General features: G+C 57.0%; 1 protein-coding gene across 2 annotated transcripts; it reads left to right on the top strand.

The window, feature by feature from the left end:
* Positions 1-27301, top strand: PLOD1 (procollagen-lysine,2-oxoglutarate 5-dioxygenase 1). 2 transcript variants are annotated; one of them, XM_049618073.1, is made up of 19 exons: positions 1-254; positions 7515-7606; positions 8710-8843; positions 9225-9388; positions 10437-10549; positions 12193-12256; positions 13486-13583; positions 14432-14533; positions 15579-15710; positions 17407-17528; positions 19026-19130; positions 19509-19634; positions 19911-20052; positions 20959-21072; positions 21708-21773; positions 22359-22463; positions 23832-23978; positions 24753-24878; positions 26415-27301. In XM_049618073.1, the coding sequence occupies exons 1-19, from the start codon at positions 179-181 to the stop codon at positions 26568-26570; spliced, it is 2184 nt and encodes a 727-aa protein (XP_049474030.1). In that variant the 5' UTR covers positions 1-178; the 3' UTR covers positions 26571-27301. The 2 variants fall into 2 exon arrangements, with proteins under 2 accessions (XP_049474030.1, XP_049474029.1); XM_049618072.1 differs by lacking the exon at positions 1-254 and having other exon boundaries at positions 5634-7606.

Genomic DNA, 27301 nt, shown 5'->3' with positions numbered 1-27301 from the left:
TTCGGGCGAGTCTGCGGGAAAAGCCTTCCCCCGGGCGGGCGGCGGGGAGGGAGGAGAGGGCGGCGCGACACCGCCCCCGGGGCGGGCTCCGTGCGTGGCAGCCGGACCGCGGGCCCCGTCGCGAAGTTTCCAGACTGCGAGCGCGGCGGGAACGGCCGGACGTCCCCAGACCCTGGCCATGCGGCCGCTGCTGCTCCTGGCCCCGCTGGGCTGGCTGCTCCTGGCCGAAGCGAAGGGCGACGCCAAGCCGGAGGGTGAGCGCGCGGGCCGGGCCCGGGGCCCGAGAGGCTGGTCTGGGCTGCACGGGAGGCCTGGGCTTCCGAGGGGATCCGGGTTCTGGCCGTTTGGCCACTGACTCGCTGGTGACTCGGACAAATCACTTCCTCTGTTGGCGCTGCGGTTCCCACGTCCGTGCAGCCGGGAGGGGAGGGACAGCCGAGGTCCATCCAAATCATAATAGCTCTCATGACAGTAATACCAATGGCTACTGTTTAGGGAGCACTTGTTATCGGCCAGCTATCGGTTAAGCTGATCTCAACCTGCGGAAGCGAGCTCTTCTATTACCCCCTTTTCCAGAGGGGCACACTATGTAAGGTTCTGGAGTCGGCTCACTTGCCCAAGATCACACAGCTTGGGGGCCTTGGAACCAGGATTGACACCCAGGGGTGCCTGGTTTCCGAGCCGGGCTCAGAGACCGTAGGCATCACAGCCACTGGGGTGGGGAGAGGAGGGGGTGGCTCACGTGGCAGAGCCATTTACGCTGTCATATCAGTCCTCTGTGGTCTGCGGGGCGCCTGCTGGGTGGGTCTTAACTCTCTCCAGGTTGCACCTGGGGAAACTGAGGCTCAGACAGGTGCAGTGACTACCCAGGATTGTCCAGTCTTGGAGTGGTTGGTTCTAGACCCACTGGACTCCGTGTCTAGGGTTCCCTCTACATCCCCAGGGCAGGTTTCAGAGTGTGCCCCATCGTTCTGAGTAGGTGCTAGTGTCTTCCCCACCGCTCCTTGGGTCACCTCCAGGGCTGCCTGCTGAACATCTGCGAGCCCGGAGGAGAGCATAGCCTGTGGGCAATCCCAGCAAAGCAGAGCTGAACTGGCCACCCCGACCACGGTTCCCTGTTTTGTCTGCCCTCCTTCCTGAGAACCCGGGAGCCAGAGGAGGCAGGATGGTGGTATAGAAGACCCTCACCAGGGGAGGGGATGGGAACCACCGTTTCTTAGTACCTCCTTTGTGCCAGGTTGTGCCCAAGGCCACACATCTCCTAGCGGTAAAGCCCGCGGTGACTAATCTCCATGAAGCTTGGTGTTCTAGCCTGCAAAGTGGGGGCAGTGGTACCTGAGTCCTAGTGCTCTGACCAGGATTCCAGGAGATGAGGCCTCCTGGTGAGGGTTCAGCTCAATACCTGGCCTACACCGGCATTTTCTTTCTTGGACCCAGCACCGCCTGCTTTCCTGGAGTATCCCAGCAGGGTAGTAACACAGGTCAAAAAAATCCCGTGATGCAGGTGCTGAGCACAGGGCTGGGCTGATAGTGTGTGCCAAAGGCCTGTGGCCTAGGTCCACTCGCTGGCCAGGAGCTAGGCGCCCTATAATAGCCTTTGTTTCCTGGGCCTCTCTTTCCCCTGCTTCTGCTGATGTGGGCTCCCTCCGCCTCAGACCACTGGAGGAGAAAAAACTCCTGCTCCCACAATGAAGCCCACAGAAGTGAGTCAGGGACCAAATCGATGACAAGGCTTCAGGCGCGCTGGCCCCGGCAGGTGACTGGAAGGGACAGAGGAGACAGAAGGGAGTCCCATTAAAGCTGCAGGATTGAGTGTGTGACTGAGATGATCCAGGCAGAGCACCTTGTAGATCGTAAGTAAATAGTAGATTGACGGACAAGAGGTAACAGGTTGCCAGACATGGAGCTAATGTCAAGCCCCTCTCAGGTTGAGACCCTTCTCTTCCCTTGCTCTATCCAGATCCTTTTAATAAGTAAGGAATCATTAGCCCATTTTGCAGATAGGAAGACTGAGGGCCCAAAAGGTTAAACACCTGGTCTCGGGTCGTGGTAGGTGCTTGGAGGTGGGGTCATTGACTGGGACTCAGACCCGCTGCTCATCTCCGCCGACCCCTGTCTGGATGGGGTGGGGGTGGGGTGCTGTTGGTCAGAGATGCTGTCTGGAGGAGCCTGCTCAACTCTCCCAGGCCCAACTGAGGCGGGACCCTCAGCCTGCTGGCTAGGACAGAGTGGGAGGGTAGTTGGTCCTGCAGGCCCACTGATTGGTGTCGGGAGTGGGGGACGCTCCGGCACCCCCCAGAGAGGCCAGCTCCTCCCTTCCCCTGGTTGGGCTGGGGTGCCCGGTCGGTGCCAGGTGGCTGGGATGGGGCAGCTGCCGAGGAATGTTCCAGTGGGCAGGTTCAGGAATGGCGCTCTTCGCAGCTTGTACCCACACGCACGTGGATTTGGCACATGGAGAGAAAGATGGGGTTTCCACTTTAGGGAGTTCCCAGTTTTAGCGGTGGGTGGGCCCAGAACTGCTCACCTCAGTAGGTACCCAATGTTATGGGGGGAGATACAGCCCTCTGCTCCCAGAATGCCCTATGCTTGAGAAGGGAGACATTGCCCTATGCTGGGGGAGCCCCCAGACCAATGTGGGAGACAGAAAGAGACGGTCGACAAAGCGACATTCAAACGAACAAATTCCCATAGACCTGGTCCTTTCTCCCTTTTGTAGAGACTTCTAGCTGATCACTGCTCTCTCCCTGGGCTCCCGCCTGTCCCTGCAGGCCTCGGTTTGGCCATGGAGAGGGAAGGCCCACCTGGAGCCTGACAGCCGCCAAGTTCCAAGGCTCTGGGAAGTCAACAGGGCGTGGGCGGGGGTCCCGGGTCATGCTGTTCCAGGCAGGGAGTGGAAAGGTCCCAGGAGTCAGGCGGGCCCAGCTGGATGTGTGTGGGGGGAGGGAGTGTCCGAGGAGGACTGAAGGGGCAGAAAGGAGTAGGGCTTCAGACCCAGGGGAGGCACGCCGGGCTCCTGGGCACTGGGAATGTACATCTCCTGCCATTCTGCCGCACCGTTTATGGCTTCCGTTCAAGCCTGGGGGGAGCACGGAGGATGGGGAGGAGCTTCATTCCCACCTCCCCAGAGAGCAGACTGGGTGCGTCATGACCGTGCCTGGAGAGCCATCTTGCGTTCCCAGCCTTCTCTTTGGACCCCAAAGAGGGATCTGTATTCCCCCAGGCCCCCGGGCTCAGCCTGTCCCCATCATTCTTGCTCTCAGCAAGGTGGCTTCTCTGCATCCCTGACCCCCGGGGCAGCACCTGGCCACACACATGCCCTTCTCTCGGGACGTTCCCTATGACATGTGGCACCCGCAGCCGGGTACTATGCTAAGCACTTCACGGACATTAGCTCATTCAGTACTCACGAAAGTCTCTGGAGGAAAGTACTACTATTGTTGTTATGACCCCATTTTACAGATAAAAGGCACAGAGAAGCTAAGTTACTCACCAGCAGTCCGTCTGCCGCTCTGCCCTGTTGCCTTTTGCTCACCTCTGATCCTGGATCACAGCCTGTCTGTCGGGGAAAACCAGTGCTGCACTTTGGGCAGCAGGTCTGGAGGGCCAAGAGCCCTGGGTGGCAGGCCTCATGGGGACCCTGGCTTTGGCCCCCGGTGGGCCGGCCGGACCGGCCAGAAAGTAGGGGGGCAGGGCCCTGGTGCTCCATACCGAAGCCTCCACGTTGACACCCTGTGGCCTGCCCTGTGCCCTGGCTGCCTGCCGGGTGACTGGAGCCGAATGTCCACGTTGGGGATGCCTGAGAGAGGGCGGCTGGAAATGCTGGATTCGGTCTGCAGCCTTCCAGGATGTTGGACAGAGAAATGGTGAGGTTAAGAACACAGGCATTTGGAGTTCCAGCTCATTCCCTTCTCCCGGCAAGATTCTGTGACCTGCGGCAGGTCATTTGGACTCTCTGTGCCTCAGTTTCCTGCCTATAGAAGGGAGGGGTAGAACTATCACCTGCCACATGGGATGTCGATAGTTAAATGTGATGACTGTAACACACTTTGTGTGGCATGTGGCTTCTAGCAAGGGCTCAACCGGTGGTAGTGCTTACTAGAGTCACCTGCCCACCGTGCTCCCTAAGGCCAGACGGTATACACCAGACGTCCTGAGTCACGCTCAGTCCCAGCCCCAGGGAGGGGGAGGGAGGCCAAGGAAATAAAGACAGGAGCCTGGCCTGGCAAAAGGGACAAGGAACATGTTTGTACTGGTGCATCACCTGCTGGGCAGAGGAAAGAGGGCTTCCTGGAGGACTGGGGCCTCTTCAGAGGAAGGAGGAGTGAATTGTGCAGGCAAGGCAAGGGAATGGGGCAAAGGTTGGGTTCACTGAGGCAGCTTGCGTGGGGGTGGGGGGTATTGAGAGGTAATGGCAGGGTCCCTTGGGGGAGGGGTCTGCCTTGAGTTCTCTTGCTGTGACCCATCCCCGCACCCCTGCATCGGAGCCCCGATCAGGACCGGGGGATGGGTCGGATCAGAAATTTCCCAATGGGCTAACATCAGAAATCACCTGGGAAGGGTAGAAAAAATCCAGACTCCTGGGCCCATCTCAGACCTCTGGTCCTGGAATTCACAGGCTCCCTGTGATGCTGCTATGTAGGCAGGTTGACCCTCTGGACCAGGTGATCTTCTGGAGTCCTCGGCTACTAGATTTGTTAAGGCCCCCATGGGGCACCTGGGATCATCCTGGAAATCAGAGAAGAGACAGGCTGGGTGGGTGGGGAGGGTCCAGCATAGCCTGGGACCTTCTCCTCGATCTCAGCTAGGGTTTTTTCAGACAGATGGAGAGACAGACAGCTGGTCACTGCCCCAAGCCAGGGCAGTGCGTGCAGAGGTTAAGAGAGGGGACTCTGGGTCCAGACTTCTGTGACCACATTCTGGTGCTACCACTTCCTGGCTCCCTTGGGCAAGTTACCATCTCTGAGCGGTAGGTTTCTAACTGTAGAGTGGGGAGTCAGGAGAGTAAAGTGCTTAGAACCGAGTCCTGCGTGCCAAAGGTATTCGGTAAAGGCTAGCCATCGGGTACCTGTTCTTTTGCGAGAGGGGACTCAGGAAAGGAGCCTTGAGATGCCTACCCCCTCAAGCCCCTCCCACCACAGCCTGTCTTCAGGAGCCCTGATCCACTAACTTACACACACACACACACACACACACACACACGCGGGCTTTGTCCATCTGTGAAATGTGACACTCCCTGTCCCAGCGTTCCCTGCCAAGGACAGGAGGGCCTCAGAGCCAGCCACTCTCTTCTCCTCGCTCGGGGGGGGGGGGGGGGGGGGGGGGGGGGGAGGTGCAGGGACACTTAACCATCCTGGCAAGAACTGGGGGAGCCTCTCCTCAAGTGTGAGGAGCAGCACCCCTCTTTCCTGGCCCCCAAGGTCAGGTGGTGAGGCCTCCCCTTTCCATACGCTTCTGTTCTTTCAGCCCAGGCTTCTCTTGTTTTTAGGGGGGTGGGGGTGTATGGGAAGGTCTTACTTGCCTGTGTTGGCCTGGCCACTTGGTGGGTCAGTTCGCCCAGGAAAGCATTATGTCCTGGACCCCATGAAACGGTAATAAGTGGTGGGCGGGGGGGGTGTCCTACCTCTAAAGGCAGGAGAGAGGTCAGGACAAATCTCAGAAGGCTTCATAGAGGCGGTGGCAGGGAAGGGGTGTCACTGTCACTGGCCCTGGGACCTGGAGGAAGATTAGCGAAAGGGGACAGAGAGAGGGAGCTGAGGCAGGAGGGGAGGAGCTCAGCAAGGTGAGACCCCTGGCTGGGGGAGATCTCGTCCACCCAATGGAGGGAAGGAGTACGTCACTTGGGCCGATCAGGGAGGGCCTTGAATGCCAAAGCAGGGTGTTTGCCTCTCACTGATCAGCACCAGTCATAGCTCTTAGTAAAACCCAACGAGGGTTTTACAGGCCCGATCTCACTGAATGAGTCTGGCATTCCCTGAAGTGGGTAACAGTAGCCTCCCCTTACCCGCGGCCTCGGTTACTCACGGTCAACCAGGGTCCGGAAGCAGATGATCCTCCAGCCTAACTATGTCTCAGTGCCGTGTCATTCAGCTCACTCTGTTTCGTCAGGTAGGCATTTAGATGTCACAGCATCGCAAGGAGGGTGAGCACGAGAGGCCACATCCACATGATGCTTGTTACCGTATGTTGTTATAATTGTTCCATCCTATTATTCGCTATTGTTCATTCCTTACTGTACCTCGTTTATAATTACATTTTATCGTAGATACATACACATAGGAAAAAACATCGCGTATATAGGGTCTGGTACTATCTGTGGAGCGGTCCTATCCGCTGGGAGTCTTGGAATGCATTTCCCATGGATAAAGGGTTGACCACTGTACTGTTTGTCGTTTGTTTGTTTTTTGTGTTGTTTTGTTTTTTTTAAGTCATCTCTCTGCCCTGCGTGCGGCTCGAACTCATAACTTCAAGATCAAGCGTTGCATGCTCTACTGACTGAGCCAGCCAGGTGCCCCTTCGTACTGTGATCTGGAAGGGGCTTCCCCAGGGCTCCCAGAGATGCCCCCTGGGGAGCTGTTTTCAGCAGGTTTTTTTTTTTTTTTTTTTAATGAATCATGATTTCCTTAAGTTGGTGATTAACTCTGATTGCAATCAGAATCAATTGGGTAGCCTTTTTTTTTTTAATGTTTATTTATTTTTGAGAGAGAGAGCAGAAGCTGGGGAGGGGCAGAGAGAGAGAGGGAGACACAGAATCCAAAGCAGGCTCGAGGCTCCAAGCGGTCAGCACGCATTCCGACGCGGGGCTGGAACTCGTGGACCGCGAGATGGTGACCTGAGCCTAAGTCAGATGCTTATCCGACGGAGCCACCCAGGCGCCCCTCAGCAGGTTCTATTGCAGAGGTGAAGCCACACGACAGAGCCTGAGAGAAGTCTCTTATTAAGGTAGTACAGCTATTCTGGCCAAAGCTGAGGATTTCAAGTCCGTTTCCACTCAGGGTCAACTCAGAGGTTCTCACATGTTGGCGGAGAGGCTCAGCAGGAAAGGCTGTTGGGATGGATTAGCAGTGTGCGCCCTGGGTGCAGGCAGGTGGCCATCCCTGGGCTCATGTCCAGCATCAGCTAGAGAGGTCCCCCTGGTGCTTGGCATTCAGGACGAACCCTTCCCTCCGCCCCCGTGTTGGGGCCACAGCCCCCTAAATCCAGAGAAACCCAGCCCCACCACGCAAGGTGCAGACGCTTCTGTTCTGGGCGCCTCCTGTCGTGCCATTCAGTTCCTAGGGGGACAGAACCCTGGAGGAGATTCCAGGAGACCCGGGTTCTGTCCCCGCTCTATCATTAACCAGCTGAGTGACCTTCGGTACATCTTTCCTACCCGGGCCCTGGGCCCTTGTCTGTAATGGGTGGACGTGAGGGCACATCCTGCGGGGATTTGACACATGTAGGAACAATGACCTGCTCCTGCCTGTCACCTCTCCTCACCCTCCATTCCCACTCACCACGCCGTCCTCTGTCCATAGACAACCTCTTAGTCCTCACGGTGGCCACGAAGGAGACTGAGGGGTTCCGACGCTTCAAGCGTTCAGGCCAGTTCTTCAACTACAAGATCCAGGTAAGAGGCTCCCGGTGGGGGGAAGGGGCCAGGACAACCGCGGGGTAGCGGGTGAGTCCAGGAGCTGGGTTTTTGCCCTTCCCGAACTGATTGGGGCCACAGGGAAAGCTTCTGGAAGCCCAAAAGAGGAGGATGAGTTAGGAAAAGCAAGAAGGGGAGAATGTAAGCAAAGTCTGGGAGGTGCCAGAGTTGGGAATGTGGGGAAAGTGAGACAGGAGGGCTATGGGGCGATGCTAACGCTAGGGGAGTAGGGCTGGTTTAGAAGGCAGGGCCTGGGAACCAGCATTTTACCAATTCCCTCCTCCCCCCTCCCCCGCCAAGGGATTTTGAGACGGCCGTAGTCTGGAGATCTTACCTGTATAAACTCTGCTCTAAAGAAACAGAGGCTGAGCTGTCCTCTGGTGTCCTCTGTGTGCAGGATGGGGGCTAAGCCCTGCAGGGAGACATTCCAGTATTTAGCTGAGTGTGCTGAGTTCCTCCTTCTGTCAGGCACATTGGTAGGCACTGGGGCTGGAATGATGACAGGGCAGACCAGGGCATTGCCTACACAGCTTGCAATCCAGTGGCATTAAGCCGGAAAGAAAATGGATTAGCTCACATGAATGCAGGTTGAAGCAGAGGGTTGCTTCAGGCACAGCTGGATCTAGGGGTTCGAGCTGCATGGTTAGGGCTTTATCTTTCTATCTCCAGGTTCCCTTGGCCTTCATTTGCAGGCATGCTGTCTCTACATGGTGGCAGGATGACCACCAGTCACAGACCCACATGCCTCAGCTTCTCAACCTCGACAGAACTAGACAGCCTTTCCGTAGTTGGGACAGAACAGTCCCAGGGAAGAGTCTGACAGGCCATGCTTAGGTCACATGCCCAAACCCATGGCTGGGGGAAGGATGGGACACTGACTGGCCAGGTGTGGTCACATCACCCCCACCTCCACCCCCAGAGCCCTGTCAGCCTCACACACGGTGTAGAATGGTTTCCCCACAGGTGAGGGAGGAGGTGCTGGACAGACAGGCAAAGATGTTCACTGTTCAGGCAGAGGTAGAATTTTGGCTGACAAGATACTTCTGTACCAAAAGCCCACATTAAAGGGCCTTTCTCTGTAGGCGCTGGGCCTGGGGGAAGACTGGAATGGGGAGAAGGGGGCGTCATCAGGTGGAGGGCTGAAGGTTCGGCTGCTGAAGAAAGCTCTGGAGAAGCACGCAGACAAGGAAAACCTGGTCATTCTCTTCACAGACAGGTGGGTGGCTGGGGGCTTCCTGGGTGGGGCCCAGAGAGAATATTCTAGAATATTCTAGCCCTTGCAGGATATCGGGGGTGAGGGGGGACTCGCTCTAGCTAAGGTTGCCTACCGTTTGAGGGGGCCTGTGAGCCCAGAAAAGACCATTCCCAGGGGTGGTGAGATGGGCAGGGGGCCCTGCCCAGGTGGGGTGAGCCATGCTTCGAGTGTGAGGTGGGGACCATCTCTGCCCAGGGCGGGGTGGCAATGCCACGGGCTGGCCAAAGACAGCAGGGAAGAGCCGTTTCCCCTGGCGTGGCCCAGGGGTGGCATGGGAAAGGTGGCCTCATGAGCCCCTGCTCACCTCTGCCTCGCCCCCACTTTCCTCGGCTCTGGCCACAGCTATGACGTGGTGTTTGCGTCGGGGCCTCGAGAGCTCCTGAAGAAGTTCCGGCAGGCCAGGAGCCAGGTGGTCTTCTCGGCCGAGGAGCTTATCTACCCTGACCGCAGGCTGGAGGCCAAGTACCCGGCAGTGTCCGATGGCAAGAGGTTCCTGGGCTCTGGAGGTGAGGAGTCTGGGCGCGGAGGCCGCGGTGGGGCTGGGCAGGTTCCAGAGGGGTCCATCCGCTGCCGTCGGGACATATTGCCACCTGCAGTCCTCCCCATCTTGTGAACAGCCACCCATCTGCACAGATCAAAACCAGAGCCACCCCTAAATATCCTCCCTCGGTTCCCCCCCCCCGCCAGCCTCTCAGTCAGCGGGCTGGTGACGCCACTCCCACTTTGAAAGGTCTCCACTCTGCCCTCGTGTCCATCCCCCACTGCTGCCGCCTCACTTGGCTCCCGGCCATTTGCAGTCGCCTCCTGCCTGCTCTGCCGGCCTCAGCCCTCACCCCTTCCAGTCCGCTCTCCACCCAGTAGCCAGGCGCAAAGCCACACGCATCACTCAATGCCTTCTTATTGCATGGAGAGTAAAATCCATATTTTATTCTGGATTCTTCTGTCCAGCCACGGAAGGGGGTTCGTCTCCGGCAGCCACTTCTCCCCATTGGCTGAGAGAGTTAGCACAGTCTAGATGGCCTGGTCCTGGCCCAAGGCTGGGGGTGTTCCCTGGGGTGGAGCCCTCCCTGGCTGGCCCCTTCTCCCTTTTCTCTCCATTCCAGTCTGCACTGTGGCCAAGGAGCTGTGTGGGCTTTTCCCTCTAAGCCCCCTTGCACTGTGTGACCTTGGCCCAGCCTCTGCCCTTCTCTGGGCCAAGTTTCCCAGATAACTATAGAAAAGGGGCTCCAAGCCTATGTCCTACCAGCTCTGCTCTCCAGGGACTCCTGGTCTGATGCATTTATTCACCACCTACGTGGTGCCCGGCACCTGATTTGGTTCAGGTTAGTGGATGCCATTGATCTTTCTCTGTGAACTCAGGGGGAACTTGTCACCAAGTGGCATGAACTAGCAGGTTGCTTTCAGCCTACAGACATTACCTCCCTTCAATCCAGGAGGACCTCTAAGAGGAGGTAAAGGAGTGGGAGATGAATGAAAGCAGAGTCTGGGAAGAAGCTTCTGGTTTAGAGGCCGGAAGCTAAGTGTCTGTCTCTGTGTGTCCCCCACCAACCGCAGGCTTCATCGGTTATGCCCCCAGCCTCAGCAAACTGGTGGCCGAGTGGGAGGGCCAGGACGGTGACAGTGACCAGCTCTTTTACACCAAGATCTTCTTGGACCCAGAGAAGAGGGTAAGGGGCGGCGGGTGGGGCTGAGGAACAGGGGCAGGGCGGGGGGATCTTGACGCTGGATCTTGATGCTATAGTGGGAGCAGTGCCCCCTGACTCCGTGGGTTGAGCCCCCACTTTTTCACTCGCAGATTCACTCAGGTGCTCAGCGGCTATTTATTGAGCGCCTGTTGTATGTGAGACACTGTCAGGTGCAGGGCAGGAATGCGGCTGCGAAGAAGACAGTGGGGGCCTTCACCCTCACGGACACTCAAGTCAGCGAGACAGGAGTTCATAGCCTCCTTTTTGGGGGTGATGGTACTGAAAGGAACTGACAGGCTGAGCTGCCCCTGCCCCACCCTGCCTGGGGGGGGCGGGCAGGTTTCTGGAGGCTGAAGAGGTCTTGGCCAGACCTGTGCCATGACCTCCAAGCCTGCCTTAAGGGAGGCAGGGGTCATCGAAGGGACTGAAGGTGGCAGGTCTGGACCAGTGTCGCCCCAAACTAGCCAGTGTCCTCCAGGCAGGCAGGAAACTCAGAGAGTCCTTGGGTGGAGGGGGTCAGGATTCCTGGATTCTTCCCTGCTTGTCCCCATAACCTCCATCCATGCGGTGCTGTGCGACCTAGGGTAAGTCACTTCCCCTCTCTCGGCCTCAGTTTTTATTATCCACGAACTACTGAAATGAAACAGCTGGACTTGTGCGGTAGAAACATGAACTTGATCTTTTTAACTCAGTCTTTCCTCCTCCTTCCCCTTTGCCTCGGGTGACATCATTTGCAGAAGCCCAGGGTCCAAAACATAAAAGCGGACTCTGTGGGAGTCCCCTTCCCTCTCTATGGGATGAGGACTGGGCCTAGCATGCCACTTGCCTTTGTTGGCCTGGCCTAGGGCTCCATGAGACACAGCTGGATCTTGAAGAGGCAGCCCTGTGCAGTGAACAGGGACCTCAGGGCCGGGCTCCTGGGGTTCAAATGCCAGCTTAACCAATTATTAGCTGTGTGACTTTAGGCAAGTTATCCAACCTCTCTGTGCCCTGTTTTTTAAATTTGTAAAATATGGTGATGGTGGGACTTTCCCATAAGGATGTTGTTTGGATTGGGGCGCCTGGTTGGCTCAGTCGGTTAAGCGTCCGACTGCGGCTCAGGTCATGATCTCACAGTCCGTGAGTTCAAGCCCCGCGTCGGGCTCTGTGCTGACGGCTCAGAGCCTGGAGCCTGCTTCGGATTCTGTGTCTCCCTCTCTCTCTGCCCGTCCCCTGCTCGTGCTCTGTCTCTCTCTGTCTCAAAAATAAATAAAAACATTTTTAAAAAATTTTTAAAGATTAAAAAAAAAGGATGTGTGGATTAAATGAATTAATGCTTATGTAGTATTTAGATCATTGATTGACAGTAAAGTGAAAAACATTTGTTGTCATCGTGATTGTTATACTTGAACCAGCTGTTGCCTTAGATGCCTTCTAATTCTGAAAGTCCCTGGTTCTCTGTGAGTAGAGCCACTGGACCAGTAGATCACAGGGCTCCGAGCTGTCCTGGTGTGCCAGGGCACAGCGGGTGTTGGGGGGAGGAAGGGGCAGAAGTAGGAAGGCAGGCTCCCCACACTGGGCATGATGGAGCCCCATCCTCCACCAGGGCCTGTCCCTGCTGCAGCCCAGTGCTCTCTTTCCTACAGGAGCAGATCAACATCACCCTGGACCACCGCTGCCGTATCTTCCAGAATCTGGATGGAGCCTTGGGTGAGCGGCCCCCATGGGGAGAGGGATCCTAAGAGAGTCATTAATAAGGTGATGAGGATTCCAGGCAGGGCCTGAGCCCAAGGAGGAGAAGAGGCTGGTTTCTCTCTGGCTATTGTTCCAGGAGTTCACTTGCCCCATCCCCAGGTCCCAGAGGCCACCTGGATGTCCTGGGGCAGAGCTGTGTTTCCCTGGGGGTGGAGAAAGGAGGGCCAAGAGGTCAGTCTAAGAGCCTGCGGGACACCAGGGGAGGAGGCAGCAATTCAACCTGGGAGCAGGTGGGCGATGTGCACAGTAGGTACCCGTCCCCAGCCCTGCATCCCTGGTTCTTACGCATCCCTGCTCCTGCTTCCTCTCCTTCCCTGCCCTCCCACCTCCCAGGTGGCTGGCACAGGAAGCTGATGGACATCTTAAGAAAAGAGTAGTTGGAAAAAAAAAAAAAAAAAGGATAGTTGGACCCAATAGCTGCTTGGTGATTTTATGGGATAAATGGAATCTTATTTTTTGAGAATCTAATGAGTCCTTTCCCAGGAAGGTGCAGGAAAAGCCATACCCTTTTGTCTATGGCTTCTGGAAGCACAGGAACCTAGACTAAGAAGCTGGGTCCTGAGCGTCTCTTGGGGGAGCCAGGCGCTTGCGCAGAGGGGCCCCTTCACATGGTTACCCACACGGAGGGCCTCCCTCCCCAGTGTCTTCCCAGGCCTCTGACGGAAGACTCCTCTGCATTTGTAACTGTTGGATGGGCTGCTACCTCCTGTTGTCTAATGGGGTCAGAGGATCTGTCAGGATCCTGCCCGTGGGGGTCTCTCCACCAGGACAGGACCTGTCCCCCACCTTGCTCAGGCCTTCCGCTGGGGCTGGCACATTCTCAGTGCTGCTCTCCAGGTCTGTCGTTTGTCGGAGCAGGTGCCCCCAGGCTCTGTCCCTGGAGCTTCTCTAGCTGGGATGTTTCAGGTCTTTGTTTTCTCCCATCTCCTGCTTCTGGCTTGAATAAGTAATCACCATAAATACTGGGGGTTGCAGTGGATTCTATGCTCATTATGTTCCAGAAGTGGTGCTGAGTGCTTGCCCAACACAGAGCCCTCCCGCTCTTACCCCCATTTCACAGACGAGGAAACTTGAGGCTCGAAGAAGTGATGTTAATAGCCCAGAACAAGCCCTGAGCAGGAGCTAGGACTTGAACTTGGTCTCTAGACCTGATACTGGATGTCTCTGTGCTTTCTGACCCCCAGATGAGGTGGTGCTCAAGTTTGAAATGGGCCACGTGAGAGCGAGGAACCTTGCCTATGACACCCTTCCGGTCCTGATTCATGGCAATGGGCCCACCAAGGTAGGGAGAGGCCCCAGCCCCTGGGGAGAGTGAGAGCAGGGCCAGAGGCTCAATTCTGCTCTCACTGTGACCCCACCGCTTCTCCTTGGGGTCAGAGCCACCCCCCTGGGCCCCGCTGCCCTCTGGCTGCCTCTGTCCTCACATCTGAGTTCAGCATGGTGACTTGTTTCCTTGCTGTGACGGTCAGTAATGTTCATCCCTGCCGAACCCCAGGACAGAAAGGAGGTTGCTGACCCCATCCAGGCCACAGCTGGGCTGCCCCAAGTCATCCGTACCCCATCATCCCAGGGCAGACTTGTTTCTTCATTCAGCAAACATTTAGGAAGGACATAAGGCATAGTCTGTCATGAGCAGCACAGACTGGTCCCTGCGCTTCTGGAGCTAAGAAGCAGCTGGGGTGCGGACCGGACCTCACATGCCCCGGGGAGCCAGCCCTGGCTCACAGCACACTTCTTCACGTGTGGTCCCCGACCCCCTCCACTCCCCCCACCATGTCAGAGAGAAAGGGGAGGGTATTAAAGCAGACTTCCTGCCCCCACCTCAGAGCTGCTCAGTTGGACTCTCTGGGGTGGGGGGCAGGCAGCAGTCTGCATTTTACAAGCTTCTGGCAGATCCAGAGATAAAAGTGTATCAGGCTGCCAGTCCTCCCTGGGCCCCCAGAGCAGCTTCGGTGATCTTCAGGGCACCAGAACATTCTCTCCAAAACCTGCCCCAAATAAAGCCACATTCCTGTCCCCTTAGAGGGCCGGGGTGTGGGAACACCAGGGGCTGAGAGGGATGTGACTCAGTGGTTACAGGTGGGCGGGGCCAGCCCTACCCCTCGTCTCCGACCCCATGTCTCCCTACAGCTGCAGCTGAACTACCTGGGCAACTACATCCCGCGCTTCTGGACCTTCGAGACAGGCTGCGCTGTGTGTGACGAGGGCCTGCGCAGCCTCAGGGGCATAGGGGTAAGGCTGCCAGACGTGGGGCGCTTGGTCCTCGCAGATGGGGAGGCTGAGTGACTCTGGAAGAGACTGTCGTCTCTGGTGGGAGGTAAAGGGATAACCTTCCCGTCTGGGGTTCCCTCTTCCTCCTCACCCAGGCACCTCCTCTTGGAAGCCTTCTGAGATTACATATGGCTCCTGTTCATGCACACGCCCCTGGCCATGCCAAAGTTCTGGTTCCTTCCGCTTGATTCCTCTCCTATAGCTGCCTTCCACTCACTCACGGATCTTTTTCCTCGTTTTTTTCATTTTTTTGTTTTTTAAGTTTATTTATTTTGAGAGAGAGAGAAAGCATGAGTGGGGGAGGGGTAGAGAGTGAGGGAGAGAGAATCCCAGTCAGGCTCTGTGCTGACAGTGAACCATGAGATCATGACCTGAGCTGAAACCAAGAGTTGGACGCTAAATTGACTGAGCCACCTGGGCACCCCTGTTTTGTTTTGTTTTAAAATGTTTATTCATATTAAAAATATATATATTTTTTTGTTCATTTATTTTTGAGAGACAGAGAGAGATAGAGCACGAGCCGAGGAAGGGCAGAGAAAGAGGGAGACGCAGAATCTGACGCAGGTTCCAGGCTCTGAGCTGTCAGCACAGAGCCCAACACAGGGCTCGAACTGACAAACTGTGAGATCATGACCTGCGCCAAAGTTGGATGCTCAACCCACAGCCACCCAGGCGCCCCCTGAACCCCTTGTTTATGGCTCGCTGCAAACCCATGCCAGCCAGGCTGTGTGACAGCAGGCCATCAGCTGGTCCTGGCTCCAAGTCTAGGCTCACGTGATCTGCCCAGCAGGGACCCCCCACCTCCTCCCGCTTCCTTCTGTTTCCCTGTCAGTCCCTGCCTCTGCCTGTCTGCACATCCTGCTTGGAGCTCCCTGGCTCAGGCCCCTTTCCTGCTAAGTCTGCACGCCTCTGCCTCTGGCTCTGGGTCCCTCAGGCCACCCTAGGGGCTCGGCAGTGGCCCGGTGGCCACATCGCCAGCCCCTCATGCCGCCCCCTCCCCGTGCAGGATGAAGCTCTGCCCACAGTCCTGGTCGGCGTGTTCATCGAACAGCCCACGCCGTTCCTATCCCTGTTCTTCCAGCGGCTCCTCCGCCTCCACTACCCCCGGAAACAGATGCGGCTTTTCATTCACAACCACGTGAGTAGCAGGCACTTGGCGGGGTCGCCATGAGGCTTGGGTCAAGGCCCAGCCTCACGGGGTGGCCTGGGACATCTCCGGAACTAACCGAAGCATCACTGTCTGGGCCAAATGGAAGTGGCGTTGGGCTTGACTTGAGTCAGACTGGCCGGGTTTGAATCCCAGGGCCACTGCTTGTATCGGCTGTGTGACATTGCTCAACCTCTCTGTGCTTCAGTTTTCTCACCTATTCAATGGGGCTAGAATCGTGCCGACCTCGTGGAATTGCTGCATGGGTTAAACAAGTGGGCACGGGGAACACACAGGAGGGAAGGGCAGGCATATGACAGGTGCTCCTAGCTGTCATCATCGTCATTGTTTCTCTCCCTGCCTCAGTCGGTCCTTCCTGATTCGATTCGGTGACAAACTGGTTTTCATTCCCTGCGTACCCTCTGGGGAATCAAGGAGGGCCCTGAGGCCTGCTGCTTTGTGGGGAGCAGGCCCAGGTTCAGTATTCCTAGCTCCTTCCCTCTCCCCCGCTTCCTAGCTGGATAAAGTCCCACCTCATTTCCCTGGCATCCGGGATGCCAGATACGCCGTCGAGTTCTCTCTGTTCTCAAGGCTTCTTGTCTCCCGTAATGTTCTCTCATCCGGCAGCACCCCTTCTGAGACCTTTCAGCCCTGACAGTCAGCACCCCACTCCCAGGGCCCTGTGGCCACACACTCGGCTCAGCTCTGCCTGTGTCACAGACATTAGTTCAACTGTGCCACGTGGAAACAGGAGAAGGGTGTCAGCCCTGCCCTTGGGAGTCTCCCCGCTTCCCTGGAGACGTGAATTCTCATTTTTTGTGCAGAAAAAGAAAACTGTCACAGGCAGTCTTTAAAGACCTGTGAGCCCGGTCTGATTTGTCGCCTCCTTACAGGAACCCTGGGACTTAGGCTCAGTTGCCCTCCCATTTTACAAGGGAGGGAATGGAAGCTGAGGCAGGTGAGGTGGCTTGTCCAAGGCCACACAACTAATGGTAGCTGAGCCGGGCTTCACTCTGAATCCTGGGTTTGATCCTAAAAATCTTGATTTGTCCGCTTCCCCCTGCAAGGGGCCTGGGGAATGGACTGTTGTTTTTCTTTTTTTTTTTTTTTTTTTAATTTTTTTTTTCAACGTTTTTTATTTATTTTTTGGGACAGAGAGAGACAGAGCATGAACGGGGGGAGGGGCAGAGAGAGAGGGAGACACAGAATCGGGAACAGGCTCCAGGCTCCGAGCCATCAGCCCAGAGCCTGATGCGGGGCTCGAACCCACGGACCGCGAGATCGTGACCTGGCTGAAGTCGGACGCTTAACCGACTGCGCCACCCAGGCGCCCCTGGACTGTTGTTTTTCAAAGTGCAGTCCAAGGATCACGCGGAGCATTTTGTAGCGAAGCAGGTCCCTGGGCCTCGCTCCAGACCGGCAGAATCAACGACTCTGGATATGGGGTCGGGGATGCTGTCCAAGTGACAGAGGCTCTTAAGAGGCTGGTGGGCCTGGCCTGGTCAGGGATGGCTGGGAAAGGGCACTCCAGGCAGAAAGGCTGGCATGGGCAGAGGTCTGGAGATAGGAAAGCCAATGGCCAAGAGTGTGCGAGGAATGAAGGGGAGTGGCTTGCAGGAGCAGGGGTGCTGTGGTCCTGGGGTGGAACCACTGTCCCCATCTTCACCCTCCCATCCCCCACCCCTAGGAGCAACACCACAAGGCTCGGGTGGAACAGTTCCTGGCAGAGCATGGCAGCGAGTACCAGTCCGTGAAACTGGTGGGCCCTGAGGTTCGGGTGGCAAACGCCGACGCCAGGAACGTGGGCGCGTGAGTTGGGGGCTGGGGCACCACGGTCATCTCTACTGACGGTAGTGGGCAGGGGGGCCGTGGTGTCAGGGGGCATCAGGCCAGGAGACAGAGGAGTTCAGAAGGCTGCGTGTGGTCTCCAGCAAGTTCCTGCCCCTCTCTGGGCCTCAGTGTTCCCATCTGTCAAATGGGGAAATAGGCACTGCCCTGCCAACCTGGGGGCTCCTGGGTAGGGCTGAGCAGTGTCATTTGGGTGCAGGAAGCAAATCAGAGAAAGAGGAAGAACTGGAAAGCCAGAAGTAGGTAAACAAGGACAGTTTCGAGAGACGATCTCTGATTTTGCCTTTGCTATTAAAACAAACAAGTAATCCCTGTTGACTGTGGAAGAATTAGTCCAGATCCGAGGCTGTGGAACCTCCAGGAAGGTTCTTCTGCCATGCCCACTTGACCCTGAGGTTGTAGCACAGTTGGGCGTGGCTGTGCTCCCACGAATTTTACTTCCGAACACTGAAATTTGAATTTCATACGACTTAAAAATAAGTTTTTTTAAAACCTTTAAAAAAATGTGTATTTATTTATTTTTGAGAGAGAGGTAGACGGAGAGCGAGCAGGGGAGGGGCAGAGAGAGAGGGAGACGGAATCCCAAGCAGGCTCCGTGCCATTAGCACAGAGCCCGATGTGGGGCTTGAACCCCTGAACCATGAGATCATGACCTGAGCCGAAACCAAGAGCTGGATGCTTAACCAACTGAGCCACCCAGGCGCCCCTGAAAATAAATTTTTTTAATGTTTATTTATTTTTTGCTAGAGAGAGACAGAACATGAGCAGGGGAGGGGCAGAGAGAGGGAGACACAGAATCCGAAGCAGGTTCCAGGCCCCGAGCTGTCAGCACAGAGCCCGACGCGGGCCTCGAACTCACGAGCCATGAGATCATGACCTGAGCCGACCTCAGACACTTAACCAACTGAGCCACCCGGGCACCCCTCATATGATTTTTATGTGACTCCTTTTGATTTTCGTTTCCCCCAACCATTCAGAAACGTGAAGCCATTCCTAGGTCACGACCTACAATGATACCAGGCAGTGGGCTAGATTTGGAGCACGGGCTGTACCTTGCTGAGCCCTGGGCCAGATTAACAAAAAGAGCATAAGTTTGTAAGGCTTTTGGTACGGGTGACCAAACTACACTTCAGAAGGGGCAGAACCGGTTTACCCCCTAGCCCTGGGCGGTGTACGAACCTGTCTGTGGGCCGTGTTCTCCCCAGTCCGAGGGTTTTCAGGGCACTTGATAGCAGTCGCTGAGCTCCGGGCATTCATCTTGAGAGCCTAACAGCCCAGGGTTTGGGTCTCGGGGTCAAGGCTGCTGGGCCCAACCTGCACCAGGGCTGGCCTGACCCCTCTAAAGAACTTTGGCTGGTTCCCTGTGGTCACAGAGGGGGGCAGGCCTGGAGAGTAAGGCTGCAGCGCTGCTCTGGGACCCTGGGACCCCTCTGCTGACCCCGGAACCCCTACCTGCAGGGATCTGTGCCGACAGGACCGTGGCTGCACCTACTACTTCAGCGTGGATGCTGACGTGGCCCTGACGGAGCCTAAAACCCTGCGCCTGCTGATCGAGCAGAACAAGTGAGGCTGTGGGTGGGCTGCAGCAGGCTGGCCCTCTAAGCCCGGGCCCCCGCTCCAGGCCCCCCCGGCCCCCCGCCACGCCTCTCTTCTCCGCCTTCACCCTGGCCTCACCTCCCACCCTGGGCCTGCCCCAGCCCGGCAACCTTGTCTTGGTCCAAGATGTTCCCTCCTCCCTGCTGCAAGCCGCCCCTCCTGCCCTCCGCTCCCGGCTGCCCTGTTGGAGGGAGCACGAACCAGATGGGCCAACCCACCCCCCTCCAGGCCCCACTTGCGGGTTGAAAGGGCACTCCTCCCCCCGCCCCCGCCCTGCACCTAATTAGATCTGCCCCAAACTCCCAGTGGGCAGGGAGACTCCCACTGAGGTGCTCCCTTCCTCAGGAACGTCATCGCCCCGTTGATGACCCGCCATGGGAGGCTGTGGTCGAACTTCTGGGGGGCCCTGAGCGCAGATGGCTACTACGCCCGCTCCGAGGACTATGTGGACATTGTGCAGGGGCGGCGCGTGTGAGTACCTGTGGGATGGGAACGCCCTCACCCGTCTTCCCCCAATATTCCCGTCCCTGTTGCCCTCGAATTCCTGCGAAACCCAAAGCAGGGAAGACTGCAGTCAGACACAGGGAAGGACTTCCCGGCAGTTGTCCTGAGCCCATGTGCCCAGGGTAGGGGAATCAAGTCAGCACTCTCGTGCCCTCCCGGCCTCTGACTGCCTCCTCCCCCGGGGCCCTGATCTCTAGCCTATGACGGCCTGCAGCCACCTCCATCTTCCTCTCTCACCCTTAGTGGCGTCTGGAACGTGCCCTACATCTCCAACATCTACCTGATCAAGGGCAGTGCCCTGCGGGCTGAGCTGTTGCAGACAGACCTGTTCCACCACAGCAAGCTGGACCCCGACATGGCCTTCTGTGCCAATATCCGGCAGCAGGTCGGCAGCGCTGGGCAGTCGGCGGTGGGGGGCCCGTTGATGGAGAAGGTGGTCTGGATCTTGTCGCCTTAGGCCTCGAGCTTCTGAGATGCCAGGGCCTGGTGGGGGGCACTCGGGGCATCAGGCACGAGGGCTGGTCCTTAGGGTCCGTGGGGACCATTTTAGTGGACCCAGTTTTCACACCGTCTGTTTCATTGACATTTTCAACACAGCCAAAAAACCCTAAACTCTCCACCTAAATGTACCCCGAGTACATTAGATGTACCTTAGTACATTAGAGAGAGAGGGAGACAGAATCCCAAGCAGGCCCCGAGCTGTCAGCACAGAGTAATGTGCCAAAGAGACGCCCTTGCCCTCTCCCTGTGCCCCACCCGATATGTTTTTGTGGTTATTTTATTTTTTAAGAATATTTAGTTTTGAGAGAGAGCGCGAGTGAGCGGGGAAGGGCAGAGATCGGGACAGAGGATCCAAAGTGGGCTCTGTGCTGATAGGCTGACAGCAGCAAGCCCGATATGGGACTTGAACTCACAAACCGTAAGATCATGACCTGAGCCCAAGTCGTATGCTCAACCGACTGAGCCACCCAGGTGCCCCCGACTGTGGTTATTTTTATTTAAATGTGGCAGCATGATGGTGTCTTCCTGTGCTCTGAACTTCAGGAGCAGACACCATTCTTTGCTTCTACACCATCAACATTGGTTCTTTGATTCCCATTCAGTCCTCCAGGAAGCCCTCCTTGATTGTATCCATGTCAGGCCTGGCCGGGTGCTAGGGAGACGAGATGGGGTGCCCGCACTTGGTTCCCTGATCTCCAACTTGATGGACAGAGGAGGCTGCAGCCATGCCTCTCTCTCCTGGGACTGGTGGGGGAGAGGGGCTCTCTTCCATCCGTCCTGTTCTCCCCAGGATGTGTTCATGTACCTGACCAACCGGCACACCTTTGGCCACCTGCTCTCCCTGGACAGCTACCAGACCAGCCACCTCCACAACGACCTCTGGGAGGTGTTCAGCAACCCCGAGGTGAGGTCCTGGGTGGATGGGCAGGGGAGGGAGAGGAAGGGACCCCAGCGAGCCAGTGGTGTAAGGGGACTCCTGCTCAGCCTGAGAAGGGCTGGGGCTCTGAGGGCTACCTGCCACCTGCCTTCCTCCACCCCAGGGACCGTGTGGGGCAGGGTTTGGGCTGGGAGAAGCGGGCTCTGGAGAGGCAGCGCCATCTAGTGGAGGGGAGACCAGGAGTCAGGCCTGGGTCTGTGGACCCTCAGCTGTGACTTAGTTGAGCCGCTCGACCTTTGGGGTCTCAGTTATCTTAGCTCTAAAATGGGTATACTGTCTGAGCCTCGCTCACTTCTGAGGGTGTCGAGAAGCTCAGAGGAGGAGAAAGTGGTGACGGCGTTCCTAGACATTGTGAGCTTATGGCTGACTTGGGCACATGCACATACCTGTACGCAGACCTGCACACACATGCACACGCGTGTAGGTACCCATGAAGACACCAGCTCCTGCAGGCATACTGTGTGCCCACGTCATACACCTGCACCCGGTGGGCCTGGTGCGTACCCCCTCCCCCAGGCATGCACACATTCACCCGCATTGGAGCCCCAGCTGGCCCGGGCCAGGCCTGAGGACCCCAACCGACTCCCCTCCCCCCACCCCAGGACTGGAAGGAGAAGTACATCCACGAGAACTACACCAAGGCCCTGGCAGGGAAGCTGCTAGAGATGGTAAGGACTGGGCGCCTCTGGGGACAAAGGTACTGGATTCACACCCTGCACCTGCTGAGGGGGATGGAGGGCAGAGGAAGGCAATCAGCTGCCCCAGGAGAGAAGGGGAGGCTCTGGAAGCACTTGGGCAAGAGCCTGGGCAGTGGGCTGGTCCTTCCTCCTGTCGGTACTTCCCAGCTGGAGTCTGCAGGGGCCTCGGGACCTTGGGTTGCTCTCCTGGCCCAGGCGAGGAAGAGGAAAATGTCCCCAAATGTGGTCTCAACCGTGGGCCATGGGCCAGTAGCAAGAAACAGTGCTTCTCTATTTGCCCCGAAGCCTGCTGGGCTGTCCTCCCTCTGTACGCACATTCCCTTCCTGGCTCTGCCCCGGTAGTTCTGTGACCTTGGCTGAGAAAGACCAGCTCTGAGCTCAGTTTCCTTCCCCCTTTAGCAGCTCACGGACCAGGGTATGGGGAAGGGCCTGGGCCACTTGAGGGGCCCTGCCTGTGGCGGGTTCCACAGGGGGGTGGGGGAGGTGGGGGAAGAGGCAGCGGTGCCACCCGGACCCGTGTGACTGAGTCCTCCCCTCCGTCCCCGCCCTCCCCAGCCCTGCCCAGATGTCTACTGGTTCCCCATCTTCACGGAGACGGCCTGTGACGAGCTGGTGGAGGAGATGGAACACTATGGCCAGTGGTCTCTGGGAGATAACAAGGTGGGGGCCCAGGTGCCTGGGCTGGGAAATGTGGGGGAGCCTGCCCTCTGGGCTCTTTTCCTGGCAAGCTGGCCAACCTCTCTGGGACTTTGTTCGCTTGTTTGTTTTAAGTTTATTTATCTATTTAGAGAGAGAGAATGAGCAGAGGAGGGGCAGAGAGAAAGGGGGCCAGAGGATCTGAAGTGGGCTCTGTGCTGACAGCACAGAGCCCGATGCGGGCCTCAAACCCACAAACCGTGAGATCATGACCTGAACCGAAGTCCGCCGCTTAACCGACTGAACCGCCCAGGCACCCCTCTCTCTGGGACTCTTTCGGGGGGTGCTCTGGCACTGAGGAGTAGGGGATTGAAGAAATGGGTTGGAGTATGGGTCCCCAGGCTGCCATGACCGCTAGGTGACTTTGAGCTGCCTTAATCTCACATTCTAGATTTCCAGTTCCTGGTTTGTTATTAGAATGATTTCGCTTCCTTTACCAGATTGGGTGTGTAATGGGGGAGGAACACGCAAGTGTGGGATGAGGAAGAATTAGGGATGTTAAGGCCACATTCACCAGACAGCAGAAGCAAGTAGCATATTGGATTGAGAGGCTGTGTGGTTCCCTGGAAGAGGAATCCCGTACCTGTACTCATCTTAGAAAGTTCAGGGGGCATTTTTAAAGGCACATGAGGCCCTGGGCCCGTGTGCCTCAGAGCCTGGCTAACCTTTGACCTGGCAGCTGGAGTAACCAGTGGTTCCGATTACCAGCCTCATCCACGTGCTTTGGTGGTGAGATCATCTTCGGAGGCCAGGAACGGGCATAGCCCATGCTTTCTGGGGTCTGGCCAGCCTTTGTGCTCCCGGGACCAGGTCAGTGCTGGGACTCTAGTGCCTGAGCCAACCTGTGACCCTCTGCACCTGGTTTTTTCTGCGGTGTAGCAAATCACCACGAAGCCTCAACAGCATAAAACAACACCCACGTATCACCTCTGGGTTTCTAGGAGTCCACATGTGGTTTAGCCGGGTCCTCTGCTCAGGGGTCTCTCGAGGCTGCAGTCGAGGGGCGGCCAGGGTTGGGGTCTCAGGTGAGGCTCAGGGTCCTAATCCAAGCTCCTGTGGCAGAATTCATTCCCGTGCTTCCTCCAGGCCAGCGGGAGAGTCTCTCTCTTCAAGATGCTCATTTAAAGGCACGCCCGGGGCACTCTCCCGTGTGATCAACCCAAAGTCAACTGACTTGTTACCTCAGTGACATCTGCAGAGCCCGTTCGCTTTGCCCTCTGCCCTAACCTCATCCCATCGTGTTTACAGGTGGGGTGGGGGCGGTTGGGCAGTCCACACACCAGGCGGCCGTCTTAGAATTCTGCTTACCACGCTCGCCTTGGTCACTTCCAGGACAACCGCATCCAGGGTGGCTACGAAAACGTACCAACCATCGACATCCACATGAACCAGATCAGCTTCGAGCGGGAATGGCACAAGTTCCTGGTGGAGTACATCGCCCCCATGACCGAGAAGCTCTACCCAGGCTATTATACCAGGGTGGGTGTGCCTGGGATGTAGCCAGGGAGGGGATATGGGGGGAGTGGCTAGGGAGAGGAGAGTGGGGGGAAGGAGAGAGAGTGGTCCCAGCCTGCGGGAGAGGCCTGAATGTTTGGTCTCCAGGTGGGGGTGAAGTCTCCTCCCATGGTGGGAGCGCCTCTGGAAGAGTCCAGGGTAGGGGCAGCCCGTCTTGCCTCCAGCCTGTGACATCACTCCTCTGACTCCTTCCTTCGTGTCCTTAAATCCTGCCTCAAGGATATCTCTGCCCAGCTTGCAGACAAGCCCCCGGCTCGCTGGCCAGCGTACTCACTCCTCTCTCAATTTCCCTTTAGCTCCCCACTGAGTACCTGTTGACTGCCCCTTTGCCTTTGCGCTCCTTCCCTCCCTTGATCACCGCCTCACGCACAAGGCTTTCTCCAGACCCCTGCTTTGACTGCCTGGGCACTGCCCTTGATGGACGAATCAGCAGCCTGCATAGTTGCCATAAAGGGTTGTAAGGATGAGCTGCCTTCCTTCTGCCCTAGCTTCCCTCCCCTCTTCTCCCCTCCCTTCCCTTCTCTTCCTTCCCTTCCTTCTGTCCTTTCCCCTCTCTGCACATCTTTATTGAAAGCCTTCCCTATGCCAGGCACGGGGGAACACGGCGTTGAACAAACCTGCCCTCAGGGAGCCAGCATCCCAAAGACTGCGTGAGGGGCCCCTCCTCTGCACCCCTGCCTCTCCTGCTCTTCAGCGGCTTCTGTCCAGCCGCTTCTCTTTCCCACCCCCTTGACACAGGCCCAGTTCGACCTGGCCTTTGTTGTCCGCTACAAGCCAGATGAGCAGCCGTCCCTCATGCCGCACCACGACGCCTCCACCTTCACCATCAACATCGCCCTGAACCGGGTCGGCGTGGATTACGAGGTGAGCTGCTCACGGGGTGGTTGGGGCCGCGGGGCCTGCGGGGCCCAGTGCCCAAGAACCGGAGAGAGAGAGAGGGTGCCAGGTCTGTGAGGGAAAGGACTTCAGACACAGTGGAGCGTGGGCACGGGAGGTCAGAAGTCAGACTGCGTAAACCGGCACCTGCCTACCTACTCACCAGCTCTGTGGCCTCAGACATGTTTCTTAGGCTCTCAGTTTCCTCCTATCTTGGCTGGAAAAATGTAGAGGGCCCTCCACAGAACTGCTGTGACAGTTCCCTGAGCTCATTCAGGTGGTTGCCTATGGGAACCCGCAGTAAGTACTCGAGGCCTGATAGCTGTTGGTGATAAGGAGATTAGGGTTTCCATCAGTCTCAGAAGGAAGAGGCTGCCTTGGAAATGGCAGGATGGGCTTAGTCAGGGTGCGGGGCTCAGGCTGGTGGTTGGAGGGGAGAGCCGGGGAAACCAGGAGGACGTGGGGTGGAGAGGGGACAGCTCTGGGGGGCCTCAAGGTCCCAAGGGAGGCCTCTAGGTGTGCTCAGCTAGGGAGTCATTCATTCATTCATTCATTGTTCATTCACTCATTCCTTAAGCTGCTATTTTTTTTTAAATTTTTTTCTGTTTATTTATTTTTGAGAGAGAGAGAGACAGAGACAGAGACAGAGACAGAGACAGCAGGGGAGGGGCAGAGAGAGAGGGAAACAGAGAATCCAAAGCAGGATTCACAGTATCAGCGCAAAGCCCAACGTGGGGCTCGAACTCGCAAACCATGAGATCATGACCTGAGCCAAAGTTGGACACTCAACTGGCTGAGTCACCCAGGCGCCCCTCTTTTTTTTTTTAAGCTGCTATTTTCTAAGCATTTTGGGGACTCAGTCCTGGGCTGGCCACAGTGAAGGACACCCACACAAGCATCCTCTAATTTTTTTGAGAGTTTACCACGTATCAGGGGTTCACCTAGGGGACGGTTTTGTCCCCCCACCCCCTGGGGACATTTTTGGTTGTCACAGCTGTGGCGGTGCTACTGGCATCTAGTGAGTAGAGGCCAGGGGTGCCCAGGGCAGCCCCCCCACAAGAGAAAGTACCGCCAGAACTGTGTACTTAAAAAATGTTTATGATGGTAAAGTTTCAGTTACATGCATTTTACCACAATTTAAAAAACGGGGGGTTTTCTGCCCACAAATGTCCATAGTGCTGAGGTTGAGAAACCTGGCCCTGAGCTCTTACCTGGATCATCTCACTTAATTCTCATAACGCTGTGAGGTTCATGCCTGTTTCCTGGGAGGGGAAACTGAGACCTGGGTTAGTAAAGCATGTAGCCCACCTTTGCCCAGGGCTGCCTGACTCAAGGTCAGTGCTCTCGCTCCCTCTGTCTTTGCTGAGTTGAGTGTCCTCCTTAGGCAGCTGTGGCTGTCACTCTACAAGGCATCCCTGGCAGACTGGGCTGCGGACACTGGGCTGCAGTGGCTCAGGTGGGGGATAGGGCGGTGGGGGAAGGGCCCAGCTTCCCGTGGGAGAACTGACGCTTCCTGTCTCCCAGGGCGGGGGCTGTCGGTTCCTGCGCTACAACTGCTCCATCCGAGCCCCACGGAAAGGCTGGACCCTCATGCACCCCGGGCGACTCACGCACTACCACGAGGGGCTCCCCACCACCAGGGGCACCCGCTACATCGCCGTGTCCTTCGTCGATCCCTAATTGGCCAGGCCAGCCACCTCGGACCTCTTCCTCTTTGCCAACAACCACTGCCGGGCAGCACTCTGGGGTGTCGGGGCCCCAGGGAACCTGGACCAGCCTCCAGGCTCTTGACCTCCATTGCTCTTGGAGCCACCATCGGAGGGATTTGGCTGCGAGCCAGAGGCAGAACACACCTCCTTGGCTGGGGCTTTCCTGGTGCTCTGGACCCAGCCCAGGGAGGCGCCCCGTAGTCAGCAGTGCATGTTCATTGCTTTGTGGCAACTTGCCCTTTCCCACCCATCTTCCTGACATACCCAGTCCTCTTTCTCTGCTTCTTCCATGGGGCGGGACTTGAGCAGAACAAGGGCTTAACCGGCTGCCCAGAGGTGCTCTAGGTGTGAGAAGGGAGCCCTGGAGCTTCTCCCGGGCAGAGCTGCAGCCCAGGACTTCTGCTCCCAGCAGACACAGAGACTGAATCAGATTCACGCCCCCTCCCTGCCCCCAGGACTGCCGAAGCCCCTTCCTCCGTGGCTCCTGTCGTGGGAGCAGAATGTTGTCCCCTGGAGACGATGACTCAGAAACCCCCCTGGGAGACAGGAAAGGCATCGATGCCAAAGCTCCATCCTCTGCGTGGGGGGAGGGAGTGACATGTCCGCACACTGCAGTGAATCACCCTGTCCCGATGCCTCTGGAGAGAGGGACAGACAGAAACAGGAGAGTTTCTATTAAAGATCATTCACACCACAGAGTGG

Source organism: Panthera uncia (assembly GCF_023721935.1).
Source record: "Panthera uncia isolate 11264 chromosome C1 unlocalized genomic scaffold, Puncia_PCG_1.0 HiC_scaffold_4, whole genome shotgun sequence".
NCBI lineage: Eukaryota > Metazoa > Chordata > Mammalia > Carnivora > Felidae > Panthera > Panthera uncia.
The sequence above is the reverse complement of the archived record's forward strand: the minus strand, read 5'-3'. Positions and strand labels throughout refer to the sequence as shown.